The following is a 12,885-nucleotide window of genomic DNA, read 5'->3' as shown; positions in this document are numbered from 1 at the left end:
CCGCCTCCGTCTCTCTCTCGCCATCAACATCACATTCTTCCCCCACTACCACTAACCTCAAGACTTCGAAACCTTTCTATTTCCTTCATCCATCTCTATCTCCCCTCCCCAAATCCATCTCCCGCCGCCCCTTACTGGACACTTCGTCTCGACGGCCTCTGTCTCCCATCTCGTCACTCAATCCCCCAGATGGCGATAGCCTAGTCACGGCAACACACACACAAACATACAAACACACTGATACATACCCTCACTCATCCATCCGTCCATCCACCACCGCCTTTCCACCCCTAAAATCCGCCCAATTCTAAATTCTCATCCCAGTACTATCTCCGAAGCAGACGTTCGTGATGTGCTACTACCTGGAGCTAATCTACCTCTGCGGCCACCGGCAGATCGTGGTAGGCAAGCTCTGCCTGAAGGTGTGTTTCATGCTGGACATCGACCCGACCGCTACGCCGCCGCCGGCCTGGGTCACGGCGGACCTGCTCGAGGGGATGGACGTGGCGGAGGGGTGCCGCGCGCGCCACCCCAACGTCTACCCGGCCATGGCCTTGAACTACTGCAGCGAGGCCTGCCACGACCGCCTCGACGAAGCCCACCACCGCGGCGCCGGCCACACCAGGAGCTACAGCGCGCCCGTGCCGGCGGTGCCCTGGGACGGCGACGGCGACAGCCCCGTTGCCGGGCCACGCCGCGAGCCCAGCGCTAGCAACCGCTCCCAGAGCAACAACAACAACCCCAGCGCCGCCGCCGACAACACCACCCCCGCGCAGGCCCCCGGCAGCGACCAGGAAACCCTTATCCCCAGCCTGCAAGCTTTATCCGTCGGCGGCAGCGCCGGACATATCCACGGACCCGTGACGCCCCCGGCCAGCCGCGCCGGCACCCCTCCCGCCGCGCTCGGCGCGCTCGCGGGCGGGCCCAACGAAGCCTTCTACAACGCGCGGGCGCGGCCGTCCGCCGTGCGCAGCGAGCTGGTCGCGGCGCGCCGCGCGAGCAGCAGCACGCGGCGGCGGCGCGGCGGGCGGCCGCACCTAGCGCACGCGCCGAGCGCCGGCGCGCTGCGGTACTCGGGCGCCGACGGCTCCGGCGCGGCCTCGACGCCGCCGACGCTCGTCCGCTGCGGCCGCGCCGGCCGCGCCCGCATCTACCGCGTGCCCGCCCCGCGCTGGGACGTCGAGGCGCTCGCCGCCGCCGCCGCCGCCGCCGCGCCCGAGCGGCGGCGGCAGGCCCCGCGCGCCGCGATGCAGCGGTTCGCGCTCGCCCGCGCCGCGGCCAGCATCCAGGGCGATTGGATGCGGGACGGCGAGGTGTTCGACTGAGCCGGAGGCGTGCGAGCTACGTAGGCAATTCTGGTCTTGGGGGAGAGGGTGTGATGGAAGGGGGAGGGGGAGGGGTTCTGATCGAACTGCGCGGTTAACTTGGTCGATTTTGATGTCTGGAACGCGCAGAGCTTGGTTTGGTTGCCGAAGACGCTGCTGCGTGGAAAAAAATAGATTGGACCGGAGTAATACGTGATGCGAAGGAAAGGAGGCGGATGGTAACGGTTGTGAGAGGCGTTCTTGTCCCATCAATTATGGCATTGGCTGCCCCCTCGCTTCCCATGTCCATCGATGATACCCATTTGCGAGACTTTAGGTTGCCCTTGTTTTTTTCCCCTTCCTTTTTTCGTTCATCTCTGTGTAATATAGGGATGGAAGACTATCGTGATGAATACATGCGGGTCAACGAAATGGCGGAATGTCGTCCGGGTTACGGGACGTCTTCCAACACGCATTTTCATCGTGTAATTAATAATACTCGTGCTTCCTTACTATGAAGATAGGAATACACGCAGAACCAGGCTCGTTTCTCATTAAACACTAGTTGAGACGCTTGGGATTTAATTCAGCTCTTACATGCGCTACGGACTAATATTACACGATACGCGAGAATGGTCTGCTTTGCCCACCGGCCTTCTACTATTACAATAACTTAATCCGACTGGTCCGTAATCTCATCGTCCGTATGCGGCTCCGTGGAATAGACCAGCCGAAATATGCCCTTTAGCGTCTCGCTGAAGTAGTTCTGCAACCAGGAGCGGTGATCTTCAGCAATCGACCTCTCCCACGACTGGTTAAGCACGTCCACCTTGATTCCCCGGTTGCCCTCCGCATCGAGTCGGACGGCGAAGCCCCTAAGAGCACGCCAGGTGAAGCACGAAATGGCATGAATTGCGAGGGTCTTCAGCCGGGGAAGGCTACCCAGTGGTCTCAGTATCGAATCGTTTACGTACCCGCCGCTGAAGCTGAACTCCGACAACTTAGGTAGCGCCCTTGCGATACGCTCTACCTCGTCGTTGGAGACAAATGATTGCATGAGGTTCAAGGAAGTCAGATCCTTCAGCTGGCAGATCGAACCTGTTAACGACGAGCCCAACCCAGCCTTCAAGTTGACTACCTGAAAACCTCGTAGACCGAGCGTCAGATCCTGAAGGTTATTTTGCAAGCTGAGCGCAGCCATGGCGGCATCAAATTCTCCCTCGTCGCTGTCGAATTGAACGATGGATAATGATGTAAGGTGGAGGTCTGGAGCCTCTAAAATGTTCTTGGTTACAAGGCAGAGGCCTCGGCTGCTGAGAGTGAACGAACGAAGCGACTTGCAACTGCTAATCCAGGACGATACGGCGTCGAGCAACCCTACGTCTGACGATAACATATCTTCCGCCAAACTACGCTCGCTTTCGATGGTAAGCGTCTCCAGGGACGTGCAAGCTGACAGCAGGCCAAGGGCCCGCACGGCCCTTGGACGCAGGTTTGTGAGCACGAGTCTCCGTAGGGATGTCCCGTGGGCATTCAATGCTGTTAGGGTGTTGTTTCCGATTTCATTCTCGCAAATTATTGCAAAACTTCGGAGGCTACTCGGGGGAAGAGCGTGGAAGAAAGCGGCTAGATCCTCGTCCGCTGTGGAGCTAGCATCTACTCTTGATGTGTTAGGACATTGTGCGGGTGTGAATCTATTCTCGCCTGGTATGATGCCGGGCGGGACAAGAGGGTTGACCACTGGGACTCAGACTCGAACAGGGGAGGGCGCAATTACGTACTGCGAAGGGGTTAGACATCATAGATATAAGTGGGCCATACGAGGAGTGATGGGATAGGGGAAATACCGGAAGTAACAGGTTAGGTCGGCGAATTTGGGACAGTATTTGGAGATAGTCTTAGCAACATCGACGTCAAGTATGGAGCCGTCTCGAATACATAAGGATGTAAGGGCCCCGAGTCGGGCAATCCAGGTCGTGACCTTATCGGTCGGCATACTAGTACCTTCCAGGCGAGCCAGAAAGGTACTTCCCGTCTCGCCCGCATACTCCTTGACGTGCTTCGTGATGGAGTCGGCACAGTTCACCATCACGGCCAGGCTATCCACGAACTCCCCCCCTTCCCGCGGGGCCCGGAACTGGGCCATCTCGCCGCGGAAGAAGATGTCCAGGATGTGCTCGTTACCGGACATGTCTTGGAGACACTCCTCGAGGTTGCCGAGCGAAAGAGTGCGGACATAGGCGCAGTAGGGAAAGATAGTCTGACCAATGCTCGACAGAATGATCGATCTCCATAACCGTCGCGACTCAAACCTATAGCGGGCATCACCGGCGCTGGCTCGGGAAAACTCTTGGATGCTTTCGGGGGGGACCAAGCAAACAGTCAGCTCCCGCATTCTCCCTGTCTAGGGGGCCGTACGGGGGGCGGCAGGGGCTGCGACAGACTTACCTGTAGAGCTTTTCTAGAGCAATACTGGCAACTCTCCGGCTGACCAAGGAACAGCGGAACAGGGTCGCGAAATCGTGGCGCGCCGCGATTTCCTCGCAGAACAGCAGGATAATGTCCTGAGAGAGGGGCGCAGATGCCATACTAGGACGCTTGGCGGTATGGTCGACGTATATGGCGCAAGACGGCGACGGACAGTAGGGATGGTGGACGCTGAGCGTTTCTAGAAGGTTATAGCTAAGAAGGGGGAGAGAGAGGAGGAGGAGGAGGGGGGGGGGGGGACCTCGGATCGGCGAGAGGACACGGAGGTGAGGAGGAGCGCAGGTAGAGGTAAGGCAGGATGATGGGCGGCGACAGGTGAAGGGTATCAGAGACGTATTCCTCGGGCGTCCACCTTCTCTCGGCGAAGACTGAGGACGTGAAGAAGGCACGTCGAGCTTGGGAAGCACGCAGGCAGGAGCCGGGAGCGTGGCAGGGACGGGATGACGAGTTGCTGGTACATGTAGCTGGGACGGTACATATACGACGTGGAAGTACAGGCCGGCGTCTTCGCGCGTATCGGGGTACTCGAATGTGGCGCGAAGGCCGCAGGCAGGCCGAGGGCTCCAAGCGTACCTGCGTCAGATTGGGTACCCGTGACACACCACATATATACATGCAGGTACGGCTCTGGCTGGCCACGGGATGGTACCTGCCTCTCCCTCCATCGACCATCGACCATCCTTCCGTCCTTCCTTCCCACCTCTTCCCACCTCCTTCCACCTGCCTCCTACACACCGACAGGCCCACGGCGGTCAAATGTATCTATCGATGTGCCGGTGCAGAGCAGGCGCCCCGCGGGAGGTACAGGATGTGTATTATCATGTAGGTCTCGGTAGGTGATGTCAGAAGGTACCGGTATAGCGTCTCTCTCGCCGGGGGGGGGGGGGGGGGGTGGATGGCGTGGAAAGGGGGGAGGGAGGACACGGCATACGGTGTTCGACAGGCCAGCGCTGCTGCTTTCGACGAGGTTCGCTTGCGACCTCATTCCGCGCAGCAAATAACAGCGGATATCCCGTATATCCCGCCCTCCAGGCACGTATCTTGCATAAGCGGACTATTACCTGAGCTGTATGTAGCACGGCCCGGGGATTGAATCCGCGCTATGCGGGTTGCTCTGGCTTGCCGTTCCCGTCTCGTCTCCTAGGAGCGTCCCTCCTAGGAGCGTCCCCCCTAGTGCGTATCGCGTCTCCCGCTACCAGCTGGCGTGTAGGGGCGGGTAGGCACGTAGGACTTGCCGGGACACGTTCCCCTCTGGACAGGTAACCCTAGAAGGGATCCTAGAAGGGGGTGGGTGGGTGGTGAAGGCGTCCCAGGCGCCGGATTCGACCTCCACGGCACCTGGCAGTGTTGTATTTCAGAAATGGCTACCTGCGCACGGTTATTGTATGTGGCCGGCCGCCTGTCGGATAAGTACATATATGCCCATCTCTCACCTACCTACATGCATATATATATGCATACCCGTACAGAGCTGGAGGTGGGATGGGTGCGCGCATGAGCGAGAGCACTACACCCTACATAAACCTACCTACCTACATACCTACCTACATATGCATGCATGATATTGGAAGTCGTCGAATCTCCGGCCGCCCATCCGTCCAATGGCCGATCGGATTATGTACGTAGCGTAGGGAAATCATAGGCGCACAGTTCGATGGCGAAAATGGTACGTGATTTTTGGGGTTTCTCTGATGCCCGACTCTCCTACGCTCGAATGCGACGAACTCCGAAGCGGGCAATCTGCATCTGCGCACACCGAAGTCGCATCAGGTAATACCTCAGGCAACCTGCCTGGGTACTTACCTACCTAGGTAGTGTCTTAAATCACCTGCCTCTTATTAACCTGCTAGCAGGTGTGTACACATTACCGTTAGCTACGTTAGCTAACCCGACGCCCAGACTACGCGCTTTTGACACGTGTAACAACCATGTGTCCATCGACACGACTCCCGACGGGTACTTGAGCCAACCTGCCATCCCTCCACTAATACTTGCTTGTATAGGTGCGTAGTAGTACGGCAGCTCGGGACCTGCATAACCTCTCTCAGGTACCGCGGTACATACCGGGAGAGCAGAGCCAGGTATCTGTCAGGTGCGTGCTTGCAATGGAGGCCTACCATACCCACCTCACATCATAGCGATAAGTGTACAGGTAGGTACTTAGGTACCTAGGTAGGTACCAGGTACCTAACGTACTCCCGGGCATCTACCTGTGGAGGTACGTACCCAGATGCCGCGCTGCTGCAAGCCCGCTGTCCTCTCTATCTATTTACACGGACTGTGTAGGGACGGACAGATACTGCAAATTGCCGCCGTTTCCATGGTGCTCTTCACCCATGGTGCATACATGTACCCCACACCCTTCTCACCTAGGGCTTTTGGTCTTTATTGTCGCTACGTCTGACACGCTGGGATTGACCCGGCCCTCTCTGTTCTATACTACATGTGAGCGGTAACCGATTGGGGTGACTCCGCCAACAATCGAACCTCGTGTCCCTTCGATGACTCCGCCTATCCCGCCCGAGCTGACACCCGAGCGTTATTACATCACCAGAGGCATTGCATTTCGCGGCTCTTACGGCTTCGCTCTGGCCGCACTATCGGTCGAGATCAACCCCCCCCCCCTCCGAGGCCCTATCTTGTCGTCCCAGGTAATGCCATAGATAACCATGGCGGTCCTGAGGTTCACACTGGGCGAGGAGGGCGTCGACGTCCTAAGAGAAGCCTTAGCCTGCCTCGGTAAATTCAGCGACGAAGTCTCCCTCGAGGCTAAGAAGGACAGGGTATGGCTATCCTCTCTCTGCTACACCCCCGTAGACGGACCTCGTCAACCTCGTGGCTGAGTTCCTCTATCTAGTTAGTTTTCACGACATTAAATCTCTCAAAATCGGCATATGCTTCCTTCTCATTCGCCGCCAACCGATTCTTCACCAAGTACCATTACGAAGGAGAAACCCAGCACAGTGATAAGTTCTTTTGCAAGCTGTATAACAGAGTGGGTAATCGGGTTCACCTCTTCCAGATACCTCCACCTGCTTCTTTCCCTTCCCCTGAACCCCCTTTTCTAACCCACGGCAATTCCAGGCCCTACTGTCTCTCTTCAGAATCAGGAGTGGCGACAGCCTGCGCGAGAAAGACACTACAATCGACCGTTGCCACGTCGCTATAGTAGATGAGGTGGGGAAAAGGAGCCAATTCATCGCCAAGATTGTGTTTCGAAATGGTAGGTAATGTAGACTCGATACACGATTGCCGCAATGTTTCTCTACCTAACATAGCATAGGAATCACAACCAAATACCGTCTGCCGTTTGAAGTCAGCCCCCCGGTGCACGCCAAATTCGACAAGGAAGAGGCGATTAACCATTGGTCTATCCCGTCCCGCACCCTGCGCCAGCTGATGGATCACTTCGGTCCGGGCATAGAGTATCTTGATATCCACTCCAAGGGTGAGGACGTCGTCAACTTCACTTGCTTCAGCGAAAAGGTTAAAAATGGCGAAGAGGTCCTCAAGAAGCCCCTGCACACATCTGTCGCCGTCGAACGAGATGAGTTTGAAGACTTCGTAGTCGAAGAAGACAAGCTTCATATCATCATCAGTGTGAAGGACTTCAGGGCAATCGTCTTCCATGCTGGCTCGCTCGGAAGTCAAATCTCTACGTGCTATTCGGTGCCCTCCAAGCCGATGCAGCTTAGGTACGATGGTGATGGAATCAAGTGTGAATTCCTCCTCATGACCGTTGGCGAAAGGAGAGCTTCCGGCCGGAAAGCCAAGGCAAACCGTGGCAACGTCAGGGGGCCGAAGCCACCGCAACTCGAGGCGGCGATTAGTAGGGCTACTTCACACGCGCCCACGCCAGCTCCTCCATTGCCACCGCAAACTCAGGTATCGCGACCGGAGCCGGTACCTTCTTTGAGACCGCCTATTGCCCGCCCTTCCCAACGACCGCCCCCGGCCACATTCGAATCCGAATCGCTTTTTGTACCTCAAGACGACGAACGTCAATGGGATCCTGTGAACGTCGGCGAGGACGAAGACGGGGAGGAGAACGCCCGGCTAGAATGGGACGTGAGCGGAGACTTGGTAAGCATCCCTATCACCCGGCTCCAGTGTGCCGGCGACAACTAACGCGACATAGCACCCGTCCGCGGTGAATATGAGATCCATAATGGCGAATCGGAGCGCCGCCCCAGCGCCAAACCGTGCCGACACCAACAACGCTAATGACTATGACCAGAATAACTTCGAGCCGACGCAACATCTCTCGCAGGTCCGCAGGTTTGGGCTCTTCGGTGACTAGGGGGTAAGGCGAGAGTTGTTGGCTTCGTCCTCGACCAGTGTGTGCATATGTGCGCATGTGGTGACTGGGCTTTGGCTTCGTGTATGGGCAGAGGCTGCAGTATGTCTAAGGAGCTACCTTGGTCCTAGGAGGATTCAAAGAAATATACCCTCCATCGCAATGTTAATCCAACTCGTAGCGCATCCAGCCCCGATGGCCGTGATACTAGACCCCTCAGGCAAGTTCTTCACCGAAGCGAGCACGTTCCAGCGACCCTTGACGTCTCCGGACTGCCCGGCAGTCGTCGGTCCGCAGTTGCCATGTTCGCCCCAACCCCACGACAGGACGTTACCGTCTCGCGTCAGGGCGACGACGTGCTCGCTGCCGGCAACGACCCGTTCGAGCTCGGGAAGCCCGGGGGGCGGCATCTGGCCGTGGTCGTCGCGACCCCAAGCGAGGAGGGTACCACCGCGCCTCAGAATGTAGACAGCCCCCCAGCCGGCGGCGAGGGCGGCCCAGTCGGGCGCCTCGGTAGGCGCTCCCGTCCGTAGGGCCCATCTCCCGTCTGCGCCAAGCACAAGGACTCGGCCGTCGCCTGGCGCGGCGATGAGACATGTCGCGTGCTGTGTGCAGGCCGCAGCGGCCACTGCAAACGGAACCCCACCTATCTTGCGGGGGCGCTTGACGATCGCGCCGCCGGAGCCCGAGTCGGGACCGGGGTTGGACCTGACCGCGGCATCCTCCTCGCCTAGCTGCCCCTTGTGTGCCGCACCCCACCCCCACGCGTCGCCGTTATCGAGTACGGCGACGACATGACGGAGCCCCGCGGACAGGCTCACGATTTGCGTGCCAGGTGGTGGGAAGTCGGTGAGTAAGAGTGGCATTCCAAGGGTAGTCAGATCCGTCACAGACGTATCTGCAATAGCGACCGTCATGTCGCCGCCACACACGTACACTTGCGTCACTGCATCTTCGTCGTCTCTGAGCGCGAGGACGGAGGCGTCCCACGTGCAGGCGGCGTAGACGACGTGGCGGAGGCGCTGACCGTCCCTGTCCGCGCCCGGGTCGAGAGCGAGCGCGTGGAATCCGGACGACGTGTCTGCGCCAGACCCGGAGCCGGAGCTCTCCCGGACGACGCCGCAGGCCCCGGTCGACGGGTCACCAGCCCAGTACGCGCAGCCGGCACGGGTGAGCGCGATGGTGTGGTTCCCGCCGGCGGCGACGCAAACGACCTCATCGGTGTCGTCGAGGGGGGGGTCAAAGCGGACGGGCTTCGGCACGGAGACGTCGGTGCGATGACCCAGGCCCAGCTGGCCCGACCCATTGGAGCCGAGGGCGAAGAGACCGTCCATGTGGATGGGTGGATGACTGCTTACTGAGCGCACCGCTCCAGGTTTATTACTCGCAGTCTGGTTATCTTCGCTGTGTGCGAGGTGGGGGAGTCCGAATGATGATGTGAGGAGGGCGACTTGGATTACTCTGAGTAGGCGGAGGGACGGGACGGGGTTCATGAGGTAGGTATTAAAGGCGCCGCTGTCGCTCTGCCCGTCTTCGACGTCCCCTTTCTCTATCCGTCTACGTCTCTCCCTATACCTCTCAGCGCCGTTCTTCGTGCCCGAAATAGGCCGTGAATCTGGGAGCTGTCAGCTAGCTGTCTAGCTGTCTACCTGCGGGATCTCGCTAAACGTTTATCTCGAACCGTTCTCAAAGCCAACCCGTCCGCGGGCAGGTACGTACCATTTCGTGCTACTTCTATCCCTGCATTACATTACCTACATTACATTACATGACGTAGCGCAACGGGTTACTGCATAGTATGCAAAAACACGCATAGTTATATACCTACCCAGGACTACTCCGCGGTACATCCCAGCAATGTGGCTTAATATATGATATTGAACCCGCTTTCCAAATTAGCGGTGGCGCATGGAAAATCGATAGCTCATTGGAGAGTTTGTCCTCGTTGCATCCACACTCTAGAATTTTTTCACCTGAATATCTGCCACTGTTTTTTCCCCCCCCTCGCATTCACCTCCCTATCAACACTCCTCTTCCCTCGACACCTCATACTCCGCGCCACCTATTCAGCTATTTATTTGCCTGGTGCCGATCCCGCGCCCTCATCTGCCCGATGATTGAAGCCTCGACAGACTCGCCTAGATAGCCGTATGAAAACGTGATGCTGCTTGTGTTCTAACCCTCGTTCAGTCTAGTGGTTATTTGGGACGGGAGGAAAGTTGGTCTACTTGCTGTCCGTCCTTCACGATCATGGCGTCGCCGTCTGGGGTGTCTCCCGACATGCAAAACTTCGTCGTCGGGATTATCGGGATGGGGGACATGGGGAAGATGTATGCTCGGAGGCTGAGTGACGCTGGATGGAGGTAAGAAGAACCATGCGATGAGCGTTGCTACCGTCGTCGGCCCTCGGAACGTCATTTGCCGCTTTGGTAAGTCGGTCTTCCGTGTTTCCCTGCTTATTCCTCGGCTCCATCCCCTTCGCAGATGATGACTTGAGTGCATTTGGCTCGAGCATTGCTCTCGGCCGGTTGGATTTGGCCATTCTGGCTCCCAGCCCGGCCGTTGGCTTTCCATGATGTAACTTCTCAGCTACCTATTTAAATCTTGTCTGAAGCGCTTCCCCATGTCATGACATCGTACCCGGTACTGTCCGAGGCGGCGTAGATTGCTAACACGCAGTGCGCAGATCCGATATTGATTGCGCGACCCGAGAGCCATTCTCATGACGCTGACGACCTGAGACTAGAATCATAGCGTGCGACAAGGAGGAGCAGTATGAGAATCTCCGTGGGGAGTTTGCCGACAGGGTACATTCTCATAGTCGTCCCTCCTCGGATCGAAGCCACGCTGAGAGGTCCTTTAGAGCAATATACAAATTCTCCGGAATGGTCACCTCGTGTCTCGTGCAAGCGACTACATCATTTATAGCGTAGAGGCCGCGGCTATCAGTCGGGTTGTGGCCGAGTACGGACCTTGTATGGCGGCCTACCTGACCTCTAGAAGTGTGTTTGCCCGTATTTTTTTCGCTAAGCTGTGTGCGCAGCAACGAAGCTCGGCGCCATCGTCGGCGGCCAGACGTCTTGTAAAGACCCCGAGATCAAGGCATTCGAAGCCTACCTCCCGTCAGACGTAGATATCGTCTCGTGCCACTCTCTCCATGGCCCCCGGGTCGACACCAAGGATCAACCATTGGTAGCACCCATATAACCTGCGGCTAACTCTCCTCGGCTCCGCTTACCCAAACCGCAGGTTCTCATCAAGCATCGCGCCTCGGACGAATCGTTTTCCAAGGTCGAGACCGTCCTGCGGTGTCTCAATTCGAAGCACGTCTATCTCACGGCGCACGAGCACGACCGCATCACGGCCGACACCCAGGCGGTCACGCACGCGGCCTTTCTTAGCATGGGGAAGGCTTGGCACTCGATGCGGCAGTTCCCGTGGGAAGGGGCGCGCTACGTCGGCGGCATCGAGAACGTCAAGATAAACCTCACGATGCGCATCTTCAGCCAGAAGTGGCACGTCTACGCCGGCCTCGCTATCCTTAACCCCGAGGCGCGCAAGCAAATCGATCAGTACGCCAAGAGTGTGACGGAGCTCTACAAGCTCATGCTCGGCGGACACCTAGACGAGCTGCGGGACCGGGTGTTGCGCGCGAAGGAGAAGGTGTTCGGGCGGGAGGAGGCGCCGAAGTGGGAAGACCAGCTACTCCTCAAAGACGAGGTGCTCGACCGGTTCAGCATCGGGGGCACGTCGGCGCGGAGCCCGCTGCCCAACAACCACCTGAGCCTGCTAGCGATGGTGGACTGCTGGAGCGCGCTGGGGATCGTGCCGTACGAGCACATGATCTGCAGCACGCCGCTATTCCGGCTGTGGCTGGGCGTGACGGAGCACCTGTTCCGCCACCCGGAGCGGCTGGAGGAGGCGTTACGGATCGCGGTCGAGGACAACACGTTCCGGAGCGACGACCTCGAGTTCACGTTCGCGGCGCGCGGCTGGGCCGAGTGCGTCGGCCTCGGCCACTTCGACACGTGGCGGGAGCGCTTCGTCGCGACCCAACGCTTCTTCGAGCCCCGCTTCCCCGGCGCGATCGAGGTCGGCAACGAGATGCTCAAGGCCGTGCTGGAGAGCACGAAGAGCTAGTTACTATCTGGCTGACCGACTTGGCCGGTAAAAAAACTGACTGTCTTGGTGGGTGTTTGCGAGGTAGGCAGGCAGTAATTCGACTTGCGACGTACTTGGCGCCGCCGCCGTCAGCCCTCCCTTCTCGGGGATGGGGGCAAGAAAGGTACGGATGTCACTCTACCATATATATCCTTAGGTATACATACAGTTTCTTCGTTAGTTGGACGGCCTTTATGCCATCGTAGTTACGGCAGTCAATAATCTGAAGTCAAAGTCAGGTAACAGATGTGCAATGTGCAATGTGCAAGGTGGAATGTGGTGGCAACTCGGGTAAAATTATTATTTACTCAGTAGATGCAGGCGATTTGCTCGGCATGGCCATGCTGCGTGCATTCAGCGCAGCTATTCCCGCTTGATCAGAGACAGAAAATTGCGAGTTACATTAGAAATGACTACAGGTACCTGAGGTACCTATTACAAACACATTAGGTTAGGAGGTAACTTTTACCGCAGGTATGTACCTAAGTACCTAAGGTAGGTTAGGTACCTGTTAGGTAGTGGTGCGTATTCAGCATTTCCCACCTACCATCGTGGTTATCCCCGCGCCCATACCCGCAAGCGGAACGGCTCACCATAGCCAGGTGGACGACGATTATCGTTCGACGGGCGAAAAGC

General features: G+C 57.9%; 5 protein-coding genes across 5 annotated transcripts; 3 read left to right on the top strand and 2 right to left on the bottom strand.

Moving 5' to 3' along the window:
• The first annotated feature begins 142 nt into the window (after nt 1–142).
• On the top strand, nt 143–1,479 carry GGS23DRAFT_608486 (uncharacterized protein). Its single transcript, XM_051520211.1, has one exon. It carries the CDS (start codon nt 351–353, stop codon nt 1,323–1,325), a length of 975 nt encoding a protein of 324 aa, XP_051376629.1. The 5' UTR covers nt 143–350; the 3' UTR covers nt 1,326–1,479.
• A 386-nt stretch (nt 1,480–1,865) lies between these two features.
• On the bottom strand, nt 1,866–4,004 carry GGS23DRAFT_1802 (uncharacterized protein). Its single transcript, XM_051511632.1, has 3 exons — nt 3,753–4,004; nt 3,152–3,661; nt 1,866–2,965 (listed from the first exon to the last, which is right to left on the bottom strand). Exons 1-3 carry the CDS (start codon nt 3,890–3,892, stop codon nt 1,978–1,980), a joined length of 1,638 nt encoding a protein of 545 aa, XP_051376628.1. The 5' UTR covers nt 3,893–4,004; the 3' UTR covers nt 1,866–1,977.
• Nucleotides 4,005–6,136: 2,132 nt separating this feature from the next.
• GGS23DRAFT_608470 (Rad9-domain-containing protein) lies at nt 6,137–8,158 on the top strand. Its single transcript, XM_051520210.1, has 5 exons — nt 6,137–6,574; nt 6,649–6,786; nt 6,876–7,014; nt 7,075–7,874; nt 7,930–8,158. The coding sequence occupies exons 1-5, from the start codon at nt 6,461–6,463 to the stop codon at nt 8,089–8,091; spliced, it is 1,353 nt and encodes a 450-aa protein (XP_051376627.1). The 5' UTR covers nt 6,137–6,460; the 3' UTR covers nt 8,092–8,158.
• A 67-nt stretch (nt 8,159–8,225) lies between these two features.
• Nucleotides 8,226–9,422, bottom strand: GGS23DRAFT_591726 (RCC1/BLIP-II; the record flags this gene model as incomplete). The annotated part of the gene is made up of 1 exon (XM_051517773.1): nt 8,226–9,422. The coding sequence occupies one exon, from the start codon at nt 9,420–9,422 to the stop codon at nt 8,226–8,228; it is 1,197 nt and encodes a 398-aa protein (XP_051376626.1).
• A 298-nt stretch (nt 9,423–9,720) lies between these two features.
• On the top strand, nt 9,721–12,511 carry GGS23DRAFT_1561 (prephenate dehydrogenase). The gene is made up of 6 exons (XM_051511389.1): nt 9,721–9,799; nt 10,279–10,451; nt 10,835–10,895; nt 10,952–11,063; nt 11,132–11,280; nt 11,338–12,511. Exons 2-6 carry the CDS (start codon nt 10,339–10,341, stop codon nt 12,226–12,228), a joined length of 1,326 nt encoding a protein of 441 aa, XP_051376625.1. The 5' UTR covers nt 9,721–9,799; nt 10,279–10,338; the 3' UTR covers nt 12,229–12,511.
• Nucleotides 12,512–12,885: the final 374 nt, after the last annotated feature.

This window comes from Durotheca rogersii, assembly GCF_024521655.1.
Source record: "Durotheca rogersii strain YMJ 92031201 chromosome Unknown GGS23scaffold_1, whole genome shotgun sequence".
NCBI classification, from domain to species: Eukaryota; Fungi; Ascomycota; class Sordariomycetes; order Xylariales; family Xylariaceae; genus Durotheca; species Durotheca rogersii.
The sequence above is the reverse complement of the archived record's forward strand: the minus strand, read 5'-3'. Positions and strand labels throughout refer to the sequence as shown.

Coding starts and splice junctions, on each gene's coding strand:
- GGS23DRAFT_608486 (XM_051520211.1), top strand. CDS start 351: ATGTGCTACTACCTGGAGCTAATCTACCTCTGCGGCCACCGGCAGATC.
- GGS23DRAFT_1802 (XM_051511632.1), bottom strand. CDS start 3,892: ATGGCATCTGCGCCCCTCTCTCAGGACATTATCCTGCTGTTCTGCGAG. Junction 3,662..3,752: donor GCTCTAGAAAAGCTCTACAG/GTAAGTCTGTCG, acceptor CCCCCCCGAAAG/CATCCAAGAGTTTTCCCGAG. Junction 2,966..3,151: donor GACCTAACCTGTTACTTCCG/GTATTTCCCCTA, acceptor TAACACATCAAG/AGTAGATGCTAGCTCCACAG.
- GGS23DRAFT_608470 (XM_051520210.1), top strand. CDS start 6,461: ATGGCGGTCCTGAGGTTCACACTGGGCGAGGAGGGCGTCGACGTCCTA. Junction 7,015..7,074: donor CAAGATTGTGTTTCGAAATG/GTAGGTAATGTA, acceptor AACATAGCATAG/GAATCACAACCAAATACCGT. Junction 7,875..7,929: donor GGGACGTGAGCGGAGACTTG/GTAAGCATCCCT, acceptor AACGCGACATAG/CACCCGTCCGCGGTGAATAT.
- GGS23DRAFT_1561 (XM_051511389.1), top strand. CDS start 10,339: ATGGCGTCGCCGTCTGGGGTGTCTCCCGACATGCAAAACTTCGTCGTC. Junction 10,452..10,834: donor CTGAGTGACGCTGGATGGAG/GTAAGAAGAACC, acceptor ACCTGAGACTAG/AATCATAGCGTGCGACAAGG. Junction 10,896..10,951: donor GTGGGGAGTTTGCCGACAGG/GTACATTCTCAT, acceptor GAGGTCCTTTAG/AGCAATATACAAATTCTCCG.